This window comes from Chelonoidis abingdonii, chromosome 5, assembly GCF_003597395.2.
Source record: "Chelonoidis abingdonii isolate Lonesome George chromosome 5, CheloAbing_2.0, whole genome shotgun sequence".
Taxonomy (NCBI): domain Eukaryota; kingdom Metazoa; phylum Chordata; order Testudines; family Testudinidae; genus Chelonoidis; species Chelonoidis abingdonii.
The window spans coordinates 55,368,286-55,391,655 of NC_133773.1; the positions used below are offsets into that span (position 1 = coordinate 55,368,286).

The 23,370-nt window shown below is 39.8% G+C and overlaps 1 protein-coding gene across 3 annotated transcripts in view; it reads right to left on the reverse strand.

Moving 5' to 3' along the window:
- The window catches only part of INPP4B (inositol polyphosphate-4-phosphatase type II B), a 329,709-nt gene that overhangs the window by 141,852 nt on the left and 164,487 nt on the right, over window positions 1-23,370 (reverse strand). For all 3 annotated transcript variants that reach the window (XM_032768984.2, XM_075066288.1, XM_032768983.1), the window contains 2 exons: window positions 17,675-17,779; window positions 2,879-2,987 (listed from right to left, as the gene is read on the reverse strand). In XM_032768984.2, the coding sequence (XP_032624875.1) occupies window positions 2,879-2,987; window positions 17,675-17,779 (214 nt within the window). The remainder of the gene's footprint in view (window positions 1-2,878; window positions 2,988-17,674; window positions 17,780-23,370) is intronic.

Consider the following 23,370-nt stretch of genomic DNA (forward strand, 5'->3'; position numbering starts at 1 on the left):
AAGAGTGGAAAGGGTGGGGAAATTAGATGTGTTTCTGAGTCTTGATAGATATTTGGAAAGAACAGACAGAAAAAGAAGCAGCAAGCATGGGAGTAGAGAAGAGAGACCAAAAAGGGGATGTGCTTTGAGATGCTTCTCAATGAAAGGATCAATACAAATGCAAATAATTCTAATAGCAAGTAATTTGAATAATTAAACTCAATTTATGAAATATACTAGCAAATGCAACTTCCACACATTTTAAAATATTGTTCAATCATTTACATATGTAAACAAATTCAGTGTACTTGTTAAATAAATCAGAGACAGAGAGCACTAAACATAACTGTCAATATATGTCCGCTCTCTCTATGGAACACTGAAACTGCTCTGAAGGTGAGATAGCAAGCTGCTCCTGAAGCAAAGAGTGTCCTGTAATGGAAACTTCAATGTTGGAATAGTTTCTTGTATATTTCAACTAGCTTCAAGAAGCTATATTTCAACTAGGTCAAGAATGTGTAAAATAAATGTTAAAATTTAAACGTTTTGTAAGATGTGATTCTGATAGCTAGGGGCATATTGTACATCTCAGGAACCTCCTATCATCCTTCTTAGCTCTGAAATAAAATGCAGGTGCAACATGTGCACTAGGAAAAATAGGAGGAGTGGTAAGAGGAAGAGTGGCAGCTCAAAGTGAATGTAGAGGTGAAAGTCACATTCCTATCAAACAAGCCATGCTTCGGAAGGTGGAATCATACTTGGGGAGTAGATATCTTCCTTAACAGTAGCCAGAAAGAAAAACATGACATATACTTCATTGTCTTCACTACCACAAGGGAAAGCTTTCCCCAAAACATATTAATGTTAAAGGCCAAATTTTCAAAAATGGACTTTAAAAAGAGCATGCACTTTCATCTGTATATGTAATATCCACATTTGCACACTGGCATATGAATGCACAAAAGGGAAAGCAAAGGATTTGGGTGGTCAAGAACTGGTCAGTATTCCTGAATTTGACACACACTTTTAGTAAGACTTTGCGCAAGTCATTTAGGTTAAAATTTTCAAATACGGGAGACTAAAGTTAGGCAGCTAAACAACAGGCTGGTTATCAAAGGTGCTCAGCATTAACTGTTCTTACTGAAATTAACACAGATAGGTAACTTTCTCTCTTTAGGTAACTTTAGGCTTCCAACTTCAAAAACACTGGCCTTAATGTCTCTGTGCTTTAGTTTTTCCATCCATAAAACACAGATGAAAATACAAATATATGTTGAAAGGGTTAATACATTAATCTGTGTAAAGTCCTTTGAGATCCTCTGATAGAAGGCACTATAATAGTGCAAAGTATTGTGTGCACACACAAGTTTTCACACAAACGCACAGGTTTTGCAAGTGATGCACTTCTGGGGCACAAATTTTGGAGGGCTTTTTAGAAGAACTGCTTTATTAAATGTCATTATATGATTATTTGTTTTGTATTTGTGAAAGCAAATTTCATTTGCCTCCCCACTCTTGGGAGAGAAGGGGGTCAGCCTTCTGTATGTATAGCCATTCACTGGCAACAGAACGTGAAATAACTCTCAGCACCAAGTCCACTTCATGAAAATCTCTAACACTGAATGATATTTACATTGCATTTTCAAGCTTTCTTGTCTGTAAACAATCCAGGGAAATCTTGTCCTTAAGATTTTTACATCTATGCAACTTAAAATAATAAAGAAATAATAGTTTTTTAAGTGTCAGATATGTGTGAGCTAGGCATTTTCTAGCACTACCCCTTGGCGCTGCTTTATAGAATTATTATGAACTAGTAGCTCAGTCATTCACTTGCCTTCAAAACTAAATATATTGCATTTCATTTTACTCCCTTGGCATCAGAGAGGTAGGTGTGGAGTTCCTGCTGAGAGCTTAAAATGCATTCTGTACTGATAGATGACTAGAGAAAATGCAAACTGTGTGCATTGAGGGGTTAATGCAAAACCTTTTCTAAGTGACACTGATATAAACAGTTAATCTGTATCACCTCCTGTTTTATTCTTTGTGATACTGTTAATAATAATAAACTTTGCTGAGCATTGGATTGAAGAGGTAATTTCTCTTTATGGAGAATCATGGGGCTCTAGAGTAATGAGCATGCCAGTGGGAGCCAGTACCTCGAGTTCTAATCCAAGTGCCATTTATTGACTGTATAGGCTTGACCTAGTCATTGAAGGCCTGAATTTCAAAAGCACAGAGGACTAACAACTACAGTTGAATTCAGGGGGAATTGCAATTGCTCAGAGCTTCTGAAGGGCCCACACAGCACATGCATAATCCCATGCTTAGTCAACAAAATATTTAAGTGTAATGTTGAATGTGCATAAGTGCTTTTGCAGAACTGAGGCTATAATAAAGCTTTTTTTTCTCCCTCTGAATCTGCTTCCCATTTTGCAGAATGGGAATAATAATATTTCCTTATGTACTTCACAGGGGACTTGAGAAGATTATTTAACATTTCTGTAGTGCTCTGAAAAATGGAAAGTGCTATCTATAGACATGATACATGTAACTATTACAAGAAACTACATTGGAATATAGCTACAATTACTCTCCACTTAGCATAAAGCACTTTCTTAGCAACATGTTTCTAAGCTTAAATATTCCTTAGGCTCCCCGGAACAGAGAGAGAAAACATTATAAGGTCTTTAATGTTGAGTCCAGAGTTAAAAAATAAATCTTGCTATAAATAAAATATCCCAAACAAATTCAAAGCAATCTATTGGAGAGGGGAAGATAAATGAACTGTCTCATGAGAGATGCCTTAACTAGTACAAACAGACTATCTGTTACGCATTTAACAAATAAGACTGTTTTATTATTTGATTAGCAGATAATCATTATTTATAGAAGTACTTACTTTCGCCTTTCTGCCTCAAATTTATTCAACAGTTTCCGAAGACCACCATTCTTAAATCCCTGATAATGTGCTGCAGGGGCTCCTACTGTGATGACATCATACAGAGCATCTGGAATGGGAATAGACAAGTACTGAGATTTGCATGCGCATACACATATGCAGGGCATGGCTGCACTGTTGAATCCACTCTACAAGAGATGGAGGGACTGATTCTGAATAATTTACTAGGAATAACTGAGAACAGGGTCACAAGGAGGCAAAGAGAACTAATCAATCTTTCCACACACTCGTGCACACCTAACCAACTTAGAATTTTACCTGATGTATTGCTACCTTAATGATATGCCACAGTGTAGAACAATATGTCCTAGCTCTGTAGTTTACTAAGGTACAAATTGGCCTTTTGTGTATTTCATTTTACAGTGTCTTAGGTCGTTTAATTTCCAGTCAAGTTGAAATCCATAGAGACTATAGTCAGAAGGATCATTAGGATCAGCTAGTTCGACTTCTCTCATAAGACAGGGCACAGAATTTCACCTAGTGATTCCTGCATCAAGGCCATGACTTCAAGCTGAGCTAGAGTATATCCTTTTGAAAGACATCTAATCTTGATTTAAGGACTTCAAGTGACAAAGAATCCACCACATTCCTAGATAAATTGCTCCAATGGTTAATCACCCTCACCATTTAAAATCTGCACCTTATTTCTAAATTGTTATTTATTTAGCTTCAGCTTCCAGCCATTGGATTTTGGTATACCTTCTGCTTGCTAGATTAGAGAGCCTTCTCCTATCAGGTATCAGTCTAGATCCGTAAAAAGCGACAAAGAGTCCTGTGGCACCTTATAGACTAACAGATGTATTGGAGCATAAGCTTTTATGGGTGAATACCCACTTCGTCAGATGAATGTACACGAAATCTTATGCTCCAATACGTCTGTTAATCTATAAGGTGCCACAGGACTCTGTCACTTTCTCCTATCAGAAATCTTCTCATATAGCTACTTACAGACTGTAAGCATGTCATTCACTGCCATTTAATATTTTAAGTGAAAAGTTCTATGTACTTGCTTTCTTTTAAACTCTTGTGGAGTCCACATGGATTTCTTCTCTGTCTTATGGGAAAAGGTGAAAACTTTTAAAACTGCCCTTTTCTTTGTGTACCAGCAGTGAGCTGCAGGCACAATTATCTGCTAGCACAAATTGTAACAAACAGAAATCTGATTTCACCTTCATGTTAGATATCTAACGGCTGTTGTTTACACATGCATTTAATAATGGCTGTAATTTTGTGTTCCCAGTTGACTATAGGTGTGAAAACTGAGGTCTTTTGGGCCTTTTAAAAATCTGTCCCAAAGGAATCATAAGAGGATCTTTCTCCAGCTAAGACTAGTTGTATCCATTGATGGAGCCTGACATTTAAATTGAAATATAATCCTCTCAGTCTCGAAAGCTGTCAGTTTTTAAATATATTCAGTTTATGGCTCCAAAGCATGTCTTTTTTTTTTGCATTCTGATGACAAAATGTCCCTATAAGCAAGAACATTGCATAAATGGATTGTATTTTTGTTTGTGGAGCTGAGTTTCAAAGATGATGCATTCAAACTGATTTTACACTGATATGTTGTTGCTTTTCAGAACTCATTTAAAGCAGAAGTTAAATAATGTCATTAGCCTTCGGTGAGCTCCAGGATTTCTAAGTAGTTCATTCATTGCAGGCCCACCATAGTTTTATCTGTAGTATATAATCTTGGGTTATTAGAGTTCCACTACTATACATGACAGTAAAATCCAGATCCTCAAAGGTCTCAAGGTGCTTAACTCCCACTGATTCCTATGGGAGTTAGTCACATATATATCTCTGAGGACCTGGAGCCAAGTTTTAATTTCTTAGAACAATGGTGACTTTAAAACAGAAGAGGATGAAACTGTGAGGTTAACTAGATAATGGCATCTGAATTTTTTTTACAGATAACTCATGACATATGTAAAAGGGAAGCATTCAAAAGTCTAAACCCCAATGGTTTTGCTTTATTTTATATTCAACATCCATGGTGGTCACTGAGAGCTCACAATACTTTGTATGACCATAAACCATTTTGTAAATTCTCATCTCAGTTATTTCAGAGTAAGTTGTGATAAAGGGTGTAAGTCATCAAATAGTCTCTTGTGTATACCTGCAAAACTGGTGAAGCATGGGGATATTTGAAAATACATCTTAAAATTATTATTTTTGAATGTGAGAGAAGGGAATACAAAGAAATAGGAAATAAAGAACGGTGTATTTAAATCCCATTACTTTAATAAAGCTATTTACACTTACAAAATATCCATCTCAAGCCTCTGAAAACTTATTAACATTAAAACATTAATATCACTTACAAATTAAGAACTTCCTGTGATCAAAAGAAAACTCCTCCCCAAGCAGAAATACAAACGGTTACACTCAATCATTTACTGTCAAGCCAAAACTTGAAATAAAAAGATGTCTTACAACCCACTTGAAAGGTCAGCAAACAAACTTTATAAGACCAGTTCCAGAGCTCAGGGCCTCCTCTCCCAAATCTAGTCCAGCTATAGCAACTGCATTAGCAGTTCTCAACTGTTAGGATGATGTCTAAATTCACACATTGCTTCACAGAGCACAGTCAATACTTCATATTACAAGCAGATGCAAACTGGAAGCCTATTTTGAACATACTTGCAATCTCAGCTGGTTGAAATTTAAAAATAAAGTTCAAAAAATTGAAACTTTCAAGTTGTTTTCATTTTGCAAGATTCAAAATAGACCCCCATAGTTTATTTTTTCATGAATATTATTGAAAGCACTGACTAATGTTTTTGTTTCCCAAAAACAGGTAGTGGTAAGTAATGCTGATAATATCTTCAATATAAATTTCAATTAAAATATAACAAATTTCTAATTTTTCTTTTTTTGTTATGCAAAAAGACAACTGTTTACAAACTTTTTCAGGGGCCATTTTTCTACAAATCAATTAAGTGAGCAATTGCTTTTTGAACTACTGGAAACTTTCTGCTGGTTTTCAAAGAGACTGTAGGTTCTTGTAAAGCTTAGTGCAGTAGTACAGCCTAGAGATCACAAAAAACATGAGTATTTACAACATCCATTCTACCTCCGAAAAGAAAGGTCCCAATCTCATTGCCAAACTTACAAAAACACACTCCTGACTATTACTGCTACCAGAACATCGCTTGGTGCTGGGGAAGACACTAAAACAGCTAGTTACTAGATTCGGTGAATGTATACAAAGACACTGTCACAGCAATTCATTAGTGCAAGCCTTGATTCTCAGGAATGTGCATTATTTCTGAATGGTATAAAGGCTAATATCTTTCTCTTCATCTCTTTCAAAGGGAAAATCTATTAAAATGTTGTGGTTCTATTTCATATGATTGATTTCCTGTGACTGCATGAGTCAGGTATTGTTGCCCTTTGGTGTATCTTAGTTTCCATTTCTGTGTTCCCAATGCTGTTGCTGGGTTACAGCACTGATAGGAAAGTAAATAAAAGCTGTCACAATAGATAGACACAGCTCTTGCAGCATCATCATAAGAACAAAATAAAGTGTTTACAAATAAAGTTGACAGAGAATGAAATATTTTTTGGCTTCAGTGTTTGTTAAATTGGAAATTTAAACATATAGTATAGTATATTAAATGGGAGTATTCATTAATGGTCTAAACCAAAGCGCAGTGAAATCCAGCCCTAAATCATTATAAACAAGCACGCACACATCACATGGAAAACTACATTTTCAGATATGAGTGATTTAATTGCATCTGTAATATTTGTGTACAAATAGGAATTTGGGGTGAAATTTGCCCCATAGAAGTAATCAGAACAAGGCCTATGCAGCACTAAAATCTCACAAGCGCTATTTTGTGTGTTTTTAGTAATACACAGGTTCTCTGCACAAGCGTGAGTTTCACCCTCTTTGCATGAAGATTAGATAATTGTGCAAATAAGTCACTCAAATGCCCAATAAACATATGCAAATGTGAAGTATTTTAGCCACTCATATTTGAAAATGTGCCTCTAAGAGTTTGCAAGGAGAGCTCATTTGTTGTGTAGATATATAAAATTTAAAAGTGTGGTGTAATGTCACCAATTTTGCACAAATTTGCATTTGTAAGTTCCATCAAACATTCCTCCCACATAATCTCCAGCCTCTCAAGAACTGACTTTGGGCATCTTATAATGAAATACTAAGATACATTTGATAGATGGAATTAAAACCTGCCTTGTATCAAAATATTAAAGAAGTCTGACAGTTTCAGGGTTAATGACAGTTTTATGACTCATCAGTTTGTTTAATCACTAGCTCTATTAATGTTTACATGCTAATTTGTTTCTGAAAACCTCTTAAGAACATTTTGGATGCCCTCTGAAACATGACAAGTGAATCATAAGATGAGGAAAGATATACTGGAAGTCAAAGTGGAACTTAGCACAAAAAGGTTAACAGGTACTACATATTGCTCGGAGCATATATTTGATGCAAGCTCTAAGTCTTTAGTGCTTGTCAAATAAAACCTGTTTCAATAAACATCATGCACTTTGACAGTTGGATACGATATGGTGTTCAAGAAGTATTATGCATACATGGGTATAAGCATATCCTGATTCTCAAAGATTTATTATTATATATTATTTGTATTGCGAGTGTGTGTGGGTGCTATTGGCTCCAGTCAGGATTGGGGCCTCATTCCATACAAACACATGATAAAAAGATTGTCTCTGTCCCAAAGAGCTTACAATCTAAAATCCCAATGTTGCAAAGGGATACGTGTAAGCAGACCTCTGCCCCTAGGCAGAACCCCATTAATTTTGATGCACGGTATCTTTGCAGGGTCAGCATTTTATATCTGTAATTTTAATTCAGATTAATGGGAACGACATACCTAACTTCCATCTCATTCAGATGAGAAAATCTTACAAAAAACCCTCCTAGAAACAAACTGTCAAGGTTCCTCCCCCACTCTGAACTTTAGGGTACAGATGTGGGGACCTTAACTACCAGCTTAGATCTGATTTCGCTGCCACCATTCAGATTCCTTAGTCTGGAACACCTCCTTTCCTCCCAAAACCTTCCCCTCCCTGAGTAGCCTTGAGAGACTTTTTCACCAAGTTCCTGGTGAACACCGATCCAATCCCTTGGATCTTAACACAGGGAGAATTTAACCATCCCCCCTCCTTTCCCCCACCAATTCCTGGTGAGTCCAGATCCAATCCCCTTGGATCTTAAAACAAGGAGAATTTAACCATCCAGCCTCCTTTCCCCCACCAATCCCTGGTGAGTCCAGATCCAATCCCCTTGGATCTTAAAACAAGGAAAAATCAATCAGGTTCTTAAAAAGAAAGCTTTTAATTAAAGAAAGAAAGGTAAAAATCATCTCTGTAAAATTAGGATGAAATACGTGTACAGGGTAATCAGATCATAAGCCCACAGGAACCCCCCTAGCCTTAGGTTTAAAGTTACAGCAAACGAGAGAAATCCTCTCAGACTAAAAAGGAACATTTACAAGTTATGAAACAAAAATAAACTAACACGCCTGCCTGGCTGGCACTTAAAGTTTGAAAAGAGAGGACTAGTCCAAAAGAATTTGGAGAGCCTGATGATCGTCTGGTCCCCTTATCCCAAGAAGGAACAACCCCCAAAACAAAGAGCACAAGACAAAAGAACTTCCCAAACAAGAATCGTGAAATTATCTTGTCCCCTTATGTCCTTTGGTCATCATAGAATCATAGAACAAAAGGTTGGAAGATCCTACATGAAGGTCATCGAGTCAACCCCTGCTAAAGGCAGACCACTTCCCTAAAAACCAGCCAGGGCGGGTCTAGCCGGAACCAAATTCTCTAAAGAATGGAGATTCACACTCCCTAGGGTAATCCCATTCCAATACTTCACCACGCTCCTAGTCAAAAGTTTTTTATAATATCCGCCCGACTTCCGAACTGCAACTTCAAAACCATGTAGCTCCTGTGCTGTCCTCCATCACCACTGAGAACAGCCTAGCTCCCTCATCCTTGGAGCACCCCCTTTAAGTAGTTAAAGGTTGCTATCAAATCCCCCCTTAGTCGTCTCTTCTGCAGGCTAAATAAGCCTAGTTCCTTCATCTCTCTTCAAAGGTCATGCCTAGTCCTCTAACATTGTGTGCCTCCGCTGACCTCCCAATTGTTCACCGTCTTTTTGGTAGTGTGGCGCCCATATCAACTGGACACAATATCAGATGCGGCCGTTCACCATGCCTGAAATAGAGGAATAATCACATCCCCGATCTGCCGGCACACTCCTACTAATACAGCCCAGTATCTATGAGCCTGTTTGGGCTACAAGAGCACACTGTAGGCTCATGTTCACTGCCCATCTCACCTGTAACCCCAGATCCTTCTTCAGCACGGCTATACCAAAACATCCCCAGCCTGTAGCAGTGCATGGGTTTTTCTGTCCTAAGTGCAGGACTTTGCACTGTCCTTGTTGAACTCATGAGGTTGCTTTGTGCCCAATCTCCAATTTCTAATCCCTGATCGCTATCCCGCCCTCCAGCGTGCCACCCACCCCCCAACTTGGTGTCATCTGCAAATTACTTATGTGCAATCTATCCCATCATCAAGATCATTAATGAAGACATGAAAGACGGCCCTAAAGACAGACCCTGGGCACACACGTGTTACTAGTGGCCAAACCTAGAGAGGTGCCATTGATACCTAACCCCTGACCCAATTTGATCAGCCAGTTTCTATCACTCAAGTCATTCCTCCACCCCATACTTCCTTAGTTTGCTGATGAGAATTGCTGGTGGGAAACCATGCCAAAAAACCTTACAAGTCAAGGTAATACAACATCAACAGCTTTGCCCCCATCCACAAGTCCAGTCATCTCATCCATAGAAAGCATCCAGGTGGTCAGCATGATTTACCTTGGTGATCCATGCTGACTGCTTCTTATCACCTGTTTTCCTCTAAGCGTTTCAGGATGGATCCTTCAGCACCTGCTCAGATTCAAGGGATTGAGGTGAGACTGATGTCGTAGTTCCCTGGATCCCTTTTTCCTTCTTAAAGATAAGGGTACTATAATTTGCTTTCATTCCAGTCCTCTGGACCTCTCCGTTCGCCATGAATTTCTAAAAGATATGTCAACGCTCGCAATCACATCAGCTAACGCCCCAGCACCCTCGACCAGTCGTGGCCGGTCCCCATAGACTGTGCACGTCGTAACGTCTTTAAGTAGTACCTATCCGGCCCTCTGTCAAAAGTGGCGCTCTCCTCCTCCCCTCTCTTGTCCCCTCAAGTTAGTAGTCTGGGAGTGTGAGCTCCCGTAAAGACTGAAGTGAAGAAGGAATTGAGTACTTCAGGCCTTTCCATATCTTCCACAATAGGATACCTGGCATTGAGTAAGGGGCCTACACAGTCCCTAATCCTCTTCTTTGTGGCGTACATACTTGTAGAACCCGTCCTATTATCCGTCACAGCCTTGCCTATTTTTTTCCCAAAAAACCCAAAAATCCCCCCTTGTGGGGGGGGGGGCCCCCCCCCCTTTTTTTTGCCCCCCCCTTGATTCTTATCCCTGCAGGCCCGACAATAATATTATACCTCCCCAGTCCATTCTGGCCAAGCTTCCATTTTTGTAAAGCTTTCTTTTCTTCAGCTCACCACCGAGTTCCCGCAACCCATGCGGCACTTTCTACGCTTGCTGTTTTTCTGCACACAGTAGGATTTCCTGTGCTGCACTGAGCATGTCCTTTAAAAAACTGCCAGCTCTCCTGGACACCCATCCCCTTCAGTTCAGCTTCCCAGGGAATCCTGCCCATCATTTCTCTAAGGGAGCTGAAATCCGCTTTTCTGAAATCCAGAGTCAGGTGTTAGCCAGGTTTCCTGAGCTTCTTAACCCTTTACAGGTAAAAGGATTTTGGTGTCTCTGGCCTTGAGGGATTTTATAGTATTGTACACAGGAGGGCTGTTCCCTTCCCTTTATAGTTATGACACAAACAAAAAAAAGATAAGAATGTTTGGAAATTATGCCTAAGAAAACTTAATCCACTCCTTTAAAACTAAATCAATTTTAGAAGAAGAGTCTAACAGTTGTCTGCTTGTCATAACTCACAAGCTAAGTGGCGTCAGGCAGGTAATAGAAGATGGGAAACGCTAAGAAAAATCCAGGTACTACACAAAAAAAAAAAAAGTTTATTGTCGATTCAATATGTGGTGCTCTTTTTTCAAAGTCACTGTTTAAAAATATACCTACACAGTGTTGTGCTGCTGAGGGGGTGCCTTCATCTGAGACATAAAATTAAGGTTTGAGCTGCTGTGGATTTTAAAAAATTGATAGTGCTTTTACAGGATATTGCCCACATTCAAATTTGTGTACTTATAGCCCGCCTATCCAAATCCCTTGTGTGGTTTCAGTAAGATACTGTATTCTTCACTTCTTGTATTAAATTGTTGTGTGGTTTGCTGTAAACAATTCCCACATTCCAGCCAAAAGGTGGATGCTCATCCATAGTGGTAGGTGATTATAATTTTATAGTTTGTACAGTTAGTAGAGGTCAAGTACTTTGGGTTCTGTTTCGAGTCAATGTACCAGGAAAATGTTAGAGCTTCAGAGGTGTGATTTCTGCATTTGTATTGCAATTTAGAACAAAATATCATCAATTTATCAATGTACTGATATCAATTGATCAGTAAGCCTTGACTTTCTTACTATTTCTCTCTCTCTCATTGGACAAATTCCATTAAACATATCTTTTACCTGTATAAGATTATGCTAAAAATTATATGCAAGTAGTACAGATAAGGTATTCCGCACTAAACACTGACAACTGACATATGACACAAAATTACACCTTGTGTTGCGTGGGTTGCCTTTGTGGCACCTCTTGTGGCCCATCAAGGCACAACGCACTCAGCTGCAGGTCTCTGCTGGTAGGTGACTGTCTCCAAAGCCAGGGCTAGGCATAAGCAGACTAAACAATTGTTTAGGCCCCCAGGCACTCAAGGGGAGCTCCTATTCGCTTTTATTATGTGTTTTTCAGTTGGGGTATTCCTACTTAGGGCCCCCAGTGGGCTAGCATCACCTCTGGCTGTCTCTGTGAGATCCTAGATAACAGACCCTCTGATCAAGGCATGCTTTTCTGCTACCCATTCCAGGGTATTAAAGTCCAAGGGAAACCCAGGACAAAACCCCCCACAGCTCAGAACACAGTGGTCCAACAAACCTTTGGTGAGACCCCGTCTTTCTGTTTTAGGCTTATCTCCAAACAGCCCATGCTTCTGCTGATTCTTCTAGGTGCTTGTCATCCATTCTAACAGGGGCTCATCTGGCTGGCAAGGCAGCTCAGTCTATGGACTGCAATTAGGCTTCTGTCCCTTCAAGAGATGCAGAGCTCTGTTCTCCTCCCTGCTCAGTCCTGCACAGGGCTAGGTCTCCCCTTTTAACTCCCCTCTCCAAGCCTGACAATTGAGGCAGTGGGAGTGGGGCCACTGATTCTACAGGCTACCTCCCATTGCCAGTATGGGGCCTATCTATCCCCCACCCCTTTTAAGGCCCTGTGGAGGGAATGTGAAAACTTTCTATATTTTCAACAGGATCTGTGGTTATTTGCATTTGCTGCTCTAACTGGTCTGGTTAGTAAGCTATGAAAAAGTTATTGCTAGCTATTACAATACATCTACACAATGAATTAGGATGAAAAATTAAGTCAGTGGTCTAGGAGCACCTGAAGTTTACTGGAGATTATTTAGTTTGTCATTATGAGACACGACAGCATTAGTTCTGCTTTATTACAGCAGAGCTATATATTCATTTATTTATTTACACATTGGGAAATTAGCTTTATAGTTAAGTTTTGGTAGATGCATGTGCTGCCTTGATTTATTTATATTTAAATCTATAAAAAATACATCTAGCATGAATGTCCCTAAGCACCTGATAATCATTTTAAAAGATTAAACAATATAGTAGCCAAGTCAGACAAAGATTCTCTTGCCACCTAATATTAAATACTCCTAGGGTGATCCTTTGCCAAAAAATTCAAAATTATGCAAACTGATGCACATTTTATTTGTCAAAATAATGCAATATAATCACACCAGTTTCAATTGTTTTGGTCATTTATTTAAATTACAATACAGAAAAAAGTTACTATAACTGTCCATCATTTCCTAAACACATGAAACTTAAGTTACAAACACTAATACCCTGCATTCCAGTTATAATCCTGGATGTCCATTAAAATTACATTACAGAACACCAAACGTTAAAAAAAAAAAGTAGAAGGTAATTTTAAATTGCTCAGACTTTCACACATGCAAGTCATACACTTTTGCTAATCGTTGTCCTGGTCCTGGCTGGGTACTTTGGGAAGTGCTTGGTTCTGATTGTCCTGACATTTTATTGACTTGGTAAATGTTTTATTTGCCCTCAAAATCTTTTTTTTAAAATAGGTATGTAAAATAAATCCTGAGCTGCAATCTAACCTCATTGTGCCACTTTGGCACAGGAAAAAAGTGAGAAAGAACATAGATCTTCCTAGATGAGGATTCCCTTATTGTCATTTATAAAGCTCCGTTACATTACTCTGGCAATGTAGTGGCCTAAAAATTTTCACAAGTTTTATGATCCAGGTGGAATTGACGGAGAATGGGAACAGTTAACTAACAATAGGAACATTAACAATGTTACTGTGTAGGCAGGCTGCTACATTTGTGCCTCAGACAAGGAGATCAATTAACTAACAGGCAGGCTGATACATTTCTGCTGCTAGCCTGCATCCTGCACAATAAAAAGACTTACCTTTCCATGCCAGCAAGCTGCAGTAGCAAGCAAGAGGGACAGAGTCTCTCTTTCTCACTCTCTTGTTGGCATGCATGTATACTCACCCCGCATCCTCCTCGGTGATCAACCACACAGGCACGTATACACAGCTCACCTCCCCCATCTCTGAGGCTGCTCCAGGCACGCTGGAACAGACGCGCTGCCTGTGAAAACGCGCATGTTCCCTGTCAGATTTTTTTTGCCTTTTTCTGTGTGTGTGTGGGGGGGGGGGGCACAGAAAAATGCTGGCCATATGAATTCTGCCACACCTCCACAATCAGCAGTGACTCTCAGCCAGTGAGGTAAAACAGAAGGCGTTATTAGTCATTGGGAACACAGCATAGAACAGATCTTGTTAGCAGAGAAATTAGGCATATTCATCAAAGTCCATCTTAGGGGGAACCAGAGCACAGGATTTCCCTTCCACCTCCAAGTCCCAGCAGGAGACTGACCAGCTTCCAGCAGTCCAGCCTCAGTCACACCTAGCTGCCCTCCTCCTTCCTGTGTCTCTTTCCCGGGCAAACAGGTCACCTGGCCTCCACCTCTCACTTGGTTCTCGAACACCTCCGGCTGATTCTCACAGAGGATGGGCCCTGACTATCAGTTGCCAAAATACAGAGAGTCGCCCATTGTCTGTGCCCAGGCAGCCAGATGGCAGTCACATCTTCCCTCTAGGGGCCTCTGCAAGTATCACAAACCTTTGTCCCATCAACTAGATACTTGAGTAACACACAGGGGAAACTGAGGCACGCACACACATTATTCAGGGAAACATGAACAACATTACCACTTTGTCACACACTCTGTCAATGAAGCTAGAGTGATGAGAGACAACCTAAAAAGAAGCAAGGGAAAGAAAAGTGCCCAGAGAACATCTCACATCACATTGGAAATTAACACAAATTATCATCAGAGAAACCAACTCTTATTTAAAATCCCATCACCTCAGCCCTATATCCTGACTCTACCAAGCATCGATCTTAAACAAATCCCTTCATAACATACTATCTCAGCAAATCACTTCCCAATGCAAAAATGATCATGCACTCTTTCTGTAAAATAAGCCCCACAACAAGTTCAATAATGAGTATGGAACTGCATATAATATCAAACAACTCATTGGTAGCTCAAGGAAAATCACAACAAAAATAAAAATCTTACAGCTGAAATGCTTGTTCATCGCAATTCCATAAACACTATCAAAGATTCCATTGTCCCTTTAACTCAAATCTACCCCGCAGGACCCGAGTTTTAGAGGGGCTGAGCATCCACAACTCTCATTGACTTCAACTGTTGCTAAGGGTGTTCAGCATTTGTAAAAATATGGCCCCTACTATCACTAATTATTCATCTCAGAAATAGACCCTTATTAAAATAGAATCCTTCAGATTTCTCTGAAGGAACTTAGTAGCAACTGCTTAATTTCTCAAAGCCTGTATTCAGTGCCAGAAACTCTCAGCTTCCTCATAGGTCACACTAAATCAATAGCTGGCAGTTAGTAAGCCTTAAGACATTTCAGTGGAATTAGTCCTACATCTTTCATAAAGTTTTAACATTGGGCCAAATCCTGACATCTACTCAGGCAAAATACTCATTAATGTCAAAGCATTTTGTCTGAGTATGGCCTTCAGGATTTGGTAGATAATTTTGATGGAGAATAAAGGAAAAAATTGGCTGGCCACTTAGCTTCTTTTATTGTAATAACTTTCTCTGTTACTCAGCATACAAAATATACTCTACAGAAGGTAAACAGTGCTTGTTCTCCCTGCAAACATTTTGTACAAGGAACACTACTGCCTAAATATAGTTCTGCAAGCTTAAAAGAATGGACTCTAACCCCAAGGGCCCCATAAACATTAGAGCAAAATGGAAAGTGAAACCCTTTTACTGTCACTGGAGCAGCAGGTACTTTTTCAGACTGAATTTTGAAGCTTCATTTTGGTTTATAATAAAATTTGTGATAGTTGGTCATGTGATAAGCCTTCTGGATGAAGCCATTCCCTGCAAATCCTATTGCATGCAAATTCATAAGGAACACATAGGACTTCATAAAATTCATTGGTCTTGTTCAGAATTTTGCTTTTTCCATATTGTTGCCTGATCTTTTGATTGTTCATTGATTAGATTATTGGCTTAGTTTGCCCAATTAGGACTCTGTAATTTGGTAGGTTCTTGTCTCAAGATCAGGTCCACTATTATCAGAATACTCTAGGAGCCCTGTGGGGCACAGCCATGACAGCAACACCCACACTCAGGGAAGATCTTGTGTAACTGTAAAAGTGTTATGATTACAATGATTGGTCCAATAAATAAAACAATCTCAACAAGTAAAATGATGTAATATGAAACTGTCGGAGCAACCGGCACCATTGCCAGGTATATACACACTCACTCTATCATTCTATCCTTGGGGAAAGCTCTAAAGGTTGAGACAGATCCTAGTCTAACTCCGGCATGTGGATGAAGAACTTCAACAGCTGTATCTGAGCTGAGACCAGATGTTTTATAGGCCTTGATGGTCCTCTTCATGCATATGTATGCATAGCTCTTCCCTTCTTTAACATACCTTAACTTCCTCACCCTCATAATATTGGGGTGCCCTTATCCTATAGGGTAGTATATTAATTACGCAAAACTTTTTAGCATATACATCAGTTGAATTACTATGGTAATATTACTTTGCTAATATTCCCCTCCAAAAATACTCAGATAGGTAACTGTGAGAAGGCAGTTTGTACCAATCAGCAGTTTGCAACACTTGTGATTATGACAAAACAATAGATAGTCATATACCATCTCGTGACTTACGGTTACTGTTAGTTTTTTTAAATATCCTAACTCTTTGAGCAATTACTCCTACTCAGGCTATAAGGCCTTATACTTATGCTAACTACTTAAGCTATTCTTATAGGTCTAGCCCTATAGGTCTCTAGCATTCCTGCTATCAATTCCACTTCTTTATCTTATAATTACTGCTATAATTATTACATGACTACAATACTGGTTAATAATACACAATTTATTGAGTGAATTTGATCCTTTTTCTTGTTCATTAACACAACAGCAACATACTGCATTTGTTAGAAATTTGTACACTGTGTGAAATTGTTTACTGACTATTTTATGCAAACAAATTACAACCTGTGGTTTACTTGTTAATAGTTTGCTGCAAATATTCCTTTGGATATTCAATATCCATAACCAAATGCTTGAGCTGTGTGACTGGTTACCCCAGGTACATGGTATTGTTTCTATTCCTTGATCAGATGACCTAAACTTCATTTCTGCTTATGTTTTATGATTATATAAATCTCAGCTAAGGTTTAAGAATTCATTTTCCACAAACATTTTAACAAACAAATCTTTCCTTAGATGAATATTGATCAAAAGCAAACAAAACAATTGCAAACAGAGCTTAAGAAAAATTTTCTTTGTAAGGCACTATAATTTTTGTGACTAATTTTTCTCTCTAATCTCTCAGCCCTAAAATCCATGTAAACTCATGCCAGCCAGTTGCACACATGTCTACTGAAAAGCCTATTGTAATGAAAAGGAGTTAATGAAAAGGAAACCAAGCCATTTAACTACTTCCCTCTCATACCATTTCATGGGCCATGTTGACCAAGTTTAAACAGCATGTGCCTAATCTTGGTTCCGCTGAAGTCAAAGGAAAATTGCCCAATTACTTCAAAGTGACCAAGATATGGCATTATATGAAAAAAGTGTTTTAGTACTATTGAGAATATAGTGCCTAACCTGAAGGCACACCTGTCTAAGCCCCATTCTTCTTTGTCAAGTCACAATGGTTTACTATAGAAGAAACTGGAGATTTTTGAACAGCAGCGCTATGAGTTAAAATGCATGGAGTTTATAAAGGGTTAAAAAGAAAAATAAACAATCTGATTATTTATATACTCCATTACAGTATGACACAATTAGAGCATTTCTCGAATATATTTTACCTTTCAACCGAGGACTGTGCACATGCATTCTCTGCAGATGGAGATTTATTGGAACAAATTCTAGTGTCTTTTCTCCTTTACTACAGCTTGATTTGAAAGAAGATCCTAGAAAACAAAAGTTTAAAGAATCATTATTTTAAACACCCAGCAGATGTTTTGTCTTTTTTTTAAATGTTAGGACAATACTTGTACGTTAGTGGCATTCTTTAATTTTACTTCTAATGTTTAATCGTCTATTAAGAAAAGAATGGTTTGCTAACTGCGTCTCAGCATGCATCCACATTCTAGTCAACAAAACAGCTTTTAATTCACAGAACAATCTAATTTGCTGAAAGACATTGTTCCTGCTGCCTGGAATTGGTCCACAGCATGCTAGAAATGATGCCACAGTTAACATATATTAAGTTTACATTGTGCTAAAAATACAGGAGCATGTAATCATGACATTACATATTTCCACTAGCAAGTGAGAACTTTCGGGGTTTTTTAAAGCAAAACGAATGCACTGACTAGAATATTGTTCTTTCCTGAAAGTGCAAACAAAAAACTTTGAATTGTTCACATTTCAGTATGAATCATTATAAATAAGCCTTTCTAAAATGACAACGTGATAATAAACTACTCACAATGTGCTGAAAAGATTTGACTATACACTTCATAATCATCACATCCAAAGTATGAGATTATGAGTAACTAAGTATAGTTATTTTAAATGTTTAAAAGAACACTGTCAATGCTGGCAGGCCAAAAAGCTAATTTACCAGCTGATTTTTGACGGTATGTACACATGATGTAGTAGCCTGTAATCTGCCCTTTCTGTGCCTGCCTGCTCTTATGATTAGGCACTATATTGAAAATTATCATTACCTGTAGTGCTTGCAGAGAAATGCTATTCTGGCTTTGTTTTTCTAAGACCACACAGGAGTGTGGGCATTTTCCATTTCCATACAAAGTTATTTTAGGGGGAAAAAGATTCAGAAATTGTAACAAAAATTACATGTGCAATTTTAAAGGGACCATGAGTAATATTTTGGGTTTCACAATCTTGAAAGCGTTTCTTTAATCCTACATTTACCTCTAAACAATGAAAATAAATCAGCTTTGCATGGTCATATATATATATATGACCACAGAGTCTTCTGAACCTTATTTTTTTACATGTTAATATGAAGCATCACACTCCTTTTCTTGTTTTTTCCCCCTTATAACCAATAAAGAAGAAAAGGTTAAAGGGAAGGTTAAAATATACCTTTGATTTTATTATGCATTATCATCTTATTTAAATGAAGAAGTCTAGGGACACATTTCTGAAAATAATGTGGAAAGATGAATCCCTTTGTGAAAGAGAAGACTGCAATGTAGTCTATGGGAAAAAAAATTGACCGAGGAAGAAAAAATTATAATAAAAACAAATGAAAACAAATAATGGGTGCTGAGACTGTATATAGGAACCAATACTTTGTTCTACAGAAACATTTTGATATGTGACAAGAAAACTTAATTGACAATTTGTAAAAATGAAAGGAGGAAAGCTATTATAAAACCAGCACTAGGTTTACAGTGAAGGAAATGCCTGTACCGATTTGATTGTGAAGGGGATTGGGACACACATTAATGTTGTCAGTGCAAGACAGGGAAACGACACCACTGACAGTGTAGCGATAAATCATCAGCACAGGCAGAAAGGTTTCCTCATGATTATGAGATATCAGATATCTGGTATTTTCACACTTTATCAATGAAAAACAGTGGTAATTCCGGCACAGCGTACAAATCTAGCAATTATCATGGAAGAAATACCAAGAACTTTACAGGTCTCAGTTTTCAGACAAGGCTGTAAAGACTCAATTTGACAGCAATCAATGTCTCAAAGGAGGCGCTTAGCACCTCATAGTATCTGGCTGTAAGATATCAAAGAGTACTTTTGCACAAATAATTGATATGATGTAGAATGAAATGGAATTTTTTGAGGGGAGCGTGAAACAGAATGAAATATTCTGTCTATGTATGAAAATATATATAAGATGAGAGAGAGAGAGAGAGAGAGAGAGATTTTCAGTAAATCCAGAGGAAGGGCTGTGTATAAGTCTCTGAAGGATTGGGACCCAACTACATAACAGAGAATAGTGAAAGTATATTGTTACAGATATAGGACACCTAACTTCACAGCTAAATTAGCTAAATCTTATCCCCTGAGTTATAACATTATACATAATGACGTCTGTGTTTTGGGTAAAAAAAAAACAAAAACTGTTTAGTATATGAGTGCTGAGAAAACTATTGCTACATTTCTTGAAGAGACTTAAAAAAAACTAATAAAGATATACCTTTAAGATATGAAATTACAGTATAAAAGAATAAAAAGTATATCTCAAGATGCATACAAATGGTATGATGCTGTAGTGTATTACTGAAGAAACAGTATGTGATTCATAGATTCATAGATTCTAGGACTGGAAGGGATCTCGAGAGGTCATCGAGTCCAGGCCCCTGCCCTCATGGCAGGACCAAATACTGTCTAGACCATCCCTGATAGACATTTATCTAACCTACTCTTAAATATCTCCAGAGAAGGAGATTCCACAACCCTCCCTAGGCAATTTATTCCAGTGTTTAACTACCTGACAGTTAGGAACTTTTCCTATGTCCAACCTAAATCTCCCTTGCTGCACTTTAAGCCCATTGCTTCTTGTCTATCATTAGAAGCTAAGGTGAACAAGTTTTTCCCTCCTCCTGAGGACACCCTTTTAGATACCTGAAAACTGCTATCATGTCCCCTCTCAGTCTTCTCTTTTCCAAACTAAATAAACCCAATTCTTTCAGCCTTCCTTCATAGGTCATGTTCTCAAGACCTTTAATCATTCTTGTTGCTCTTCTCTGGATCCTCCAATTTCTCCACATCTTTCTTAAAATGCGGTGCCAGAACTGGACACAGTATCTCCAGTTGAGGCCTAACCAGCGCAGAGTAGAGAGGAAGAATGACTTCTCGTGTCTTGTTTACAACAACACCTGTTAATGCATCCCAGAATCACGTTTGCTTTTTTGCACAGTATCACACTGTTGACTCATATTTAGCTTGTGGTCCACTATGACCCTATCTCTTTCTGTCATACTCCTCCTAGACAGTCTCTTCCCACTCTGTATGTGTGAAACTAATTGTTCCTTTCCTAAGTGGGCACTTTGCATTTGTCTTTCTTGAACTCATCAGTTACCTCAGACCAATTTCTTCCAATTTGTCCAGATCATTTTGAATTTTGACCCTGTCCTCAAAGCAGTTGCAAATCCTCCCATTGGGTATTCGTGCCGCAAACTTAATAAGCGACTTCTCTATGCCAACATCTAAGTCGTTGATGAAGATATTCAACAGAGCCAGTCCCAAAACGGCCCCTGCGGAACCCACTTGTTAATCTTTCCAGCAGGATTGGGACCATTAAATACTCTCTGAGTACGGTTATCCAGCCAGTTATGCACCCACCTTATAGTAGCCCCATCTAATTGTATTTGCCTAGTTTATCGATAGGATATCATGCGAGACCGTATCAAATGCCTACTAAATCTAGGTATTACCACATCACGCTTCTTCCCTTATCGCACAAGCTCGTTATCCTATCAAAGAAAGCTATAGATTGGTTTGACAGATTTGTTTCTTACAATCCATGCTGGCTATTCCCTATCACCTTACCACTTCCAAGTGTTTGCAGATGATTTCTTTAATTACTTGCTCATTATCTTCCCTGGCACAGAATTAAATAATGTCTGTAGTTTCCTGGGTTGTTTTATTTCCTTTTTATAGATGGGCACTATATTTGCCCTTTCCAGTCTTCTGGAATCTTCTCCCGTCTCCATGACTTTCAAAGATATAGCTAAGAGGCTCAAATACCTCCTCTATTAACTCCTTCAGTATTCTAGGGATGCATTTCATTGGCCCGAGACTTGCAGGTACTAACTTTTCTAAGTGATTTTAAACTTGCTCTTCTTTTATTTTATCTTCTAAACCTACCCCCTTCCCATAAGCATTCACTATGTTAGACATTCCTTCAGACTTCTCAGTGAAGACCGAAACAAAGGAGTCATTAAGCATCTCTGATGATGTAATTGAAGGCTGCATCATATACTCAAGGGATCAATATCAAGGGGTGAGATCCTCATCCCCACCTTAGCCACTTTACGCTGTATAATAGGGCTTGAGAATCACAAAGGGGACCTAAAAGCTCTATATTTGGACAGAGGAGGATTCCCTTGGGATAGGAACTATAGACAGCTGCCTCTACAGGGGCACCTTGCAAGTACTGGCACATGGGTGTGGCCAAGACATTCCGGATAGGTCTGCATCACAGAAAATTGTCATAACTCAGACCAGGGCCTAAGTTACACCAGGTGCCTCTCCAGCTCCTAGACAAGCCCAAGATCCGATCGGCACAAAAGTGGCTTAAAGCCATGTCAGCACTCCCATCTCCCTACCCCCAGGCTGAAGTTCTGCGCTATGCCTCTAAAGGGTATGCCTTGACTGCAGAATTTATTTGGACAGTGCCCCTAATCAGTGGTGAGCTGGAGACGGTTTCCTCCTGTTTGCAGGAACCGGTTGTTAAATTTAGAAGCCTTTTTAGAACCAGTTCTCCCACGAGGGATAACATGTTCGAAAAGGGCTTTTAAATGTAACAAAAGCCCCAGCAGCTCCCTGCCCATCCCCCGGCCCCAGTTCACCTCACTCCGCCTCTGCCTCCTCTACTGAACGCTCCCGTGGTTTCTCTTCCCCCTCCCCGGCTTTCCGCGAACCAGCTGTTCACATGGGAAGCCTCTGAGAAGGAACCAGCAGCTTCCCGCAGGTGAGCTGGGGCAGGGGGGTGGGGGTGCGAGGAGGGCACTAGGCGCTGCACGGCTCAGGCCTGGCTCCCAACCCCATCCGAGGTCGGCGGAGCTCCAGCCCGGTCCCTAACGTAGCCAGCAGGGCGGTGCGGCTTCGGCCCGGTCCCGACCTCGGCTGGCCGGGGAGCGCGGTTCTGGCCCGGTCCTGACCTCGGCCAGCTGGGCGGCGCAGCTCCGGCCCGGACCCGGCCAGCTGGGTGCCCTGGCTCCGGTCTCAGCCCGACCCCCATCTCCAGGCAGCGCAGTAAGGGGGCAGGGAGCATGGAGAGGGTGTTGGATACAGGGCAGGGGAGTTGGGGGGATAGATTAGTGTCAGGGCAGTCAGAGGGCAGGGGACAGGGGGATTGAATTGGGACCAGGGTCCCGGAAGAGCAGTCAGGAAGGAGCAGGGGTTGGATGGGGCGGCAGGGGGCAGTCAAGGGACAGGGAAGGGGGGTGGGGGAGGCTGTCAAGGAACGTGGAGGTTTAGATGGTGCAGAAGTCCTGGGTGAGGAGGAGGAAACCGGTTGTTAATATTTTGGCACCTCATCACTGCCCAAACGAACCCTAACTCTAGTTCCAAGTATCCTACCCACAGGAACCCTAATCCTAGGGCGGGAAGCCATACCCATAGGAACCCTAACCCTAGCTTCCAGCGCCCTACCCATAGGAACCCTAACCCTAGCCCCAAGTGCCCTAGCCATAGGAACGCTAATCCTAGCTTCAAGTGCCCTACCCCTAGGAACTCTAACCCGAGGGCGAGAAGTCCAACCTATAGGAACCCTAACCTTAGGGCGGGAGGCCCTACCCATAGGAATCCTAAGCCTAGATCCAAATGCCCTACCCTTAGG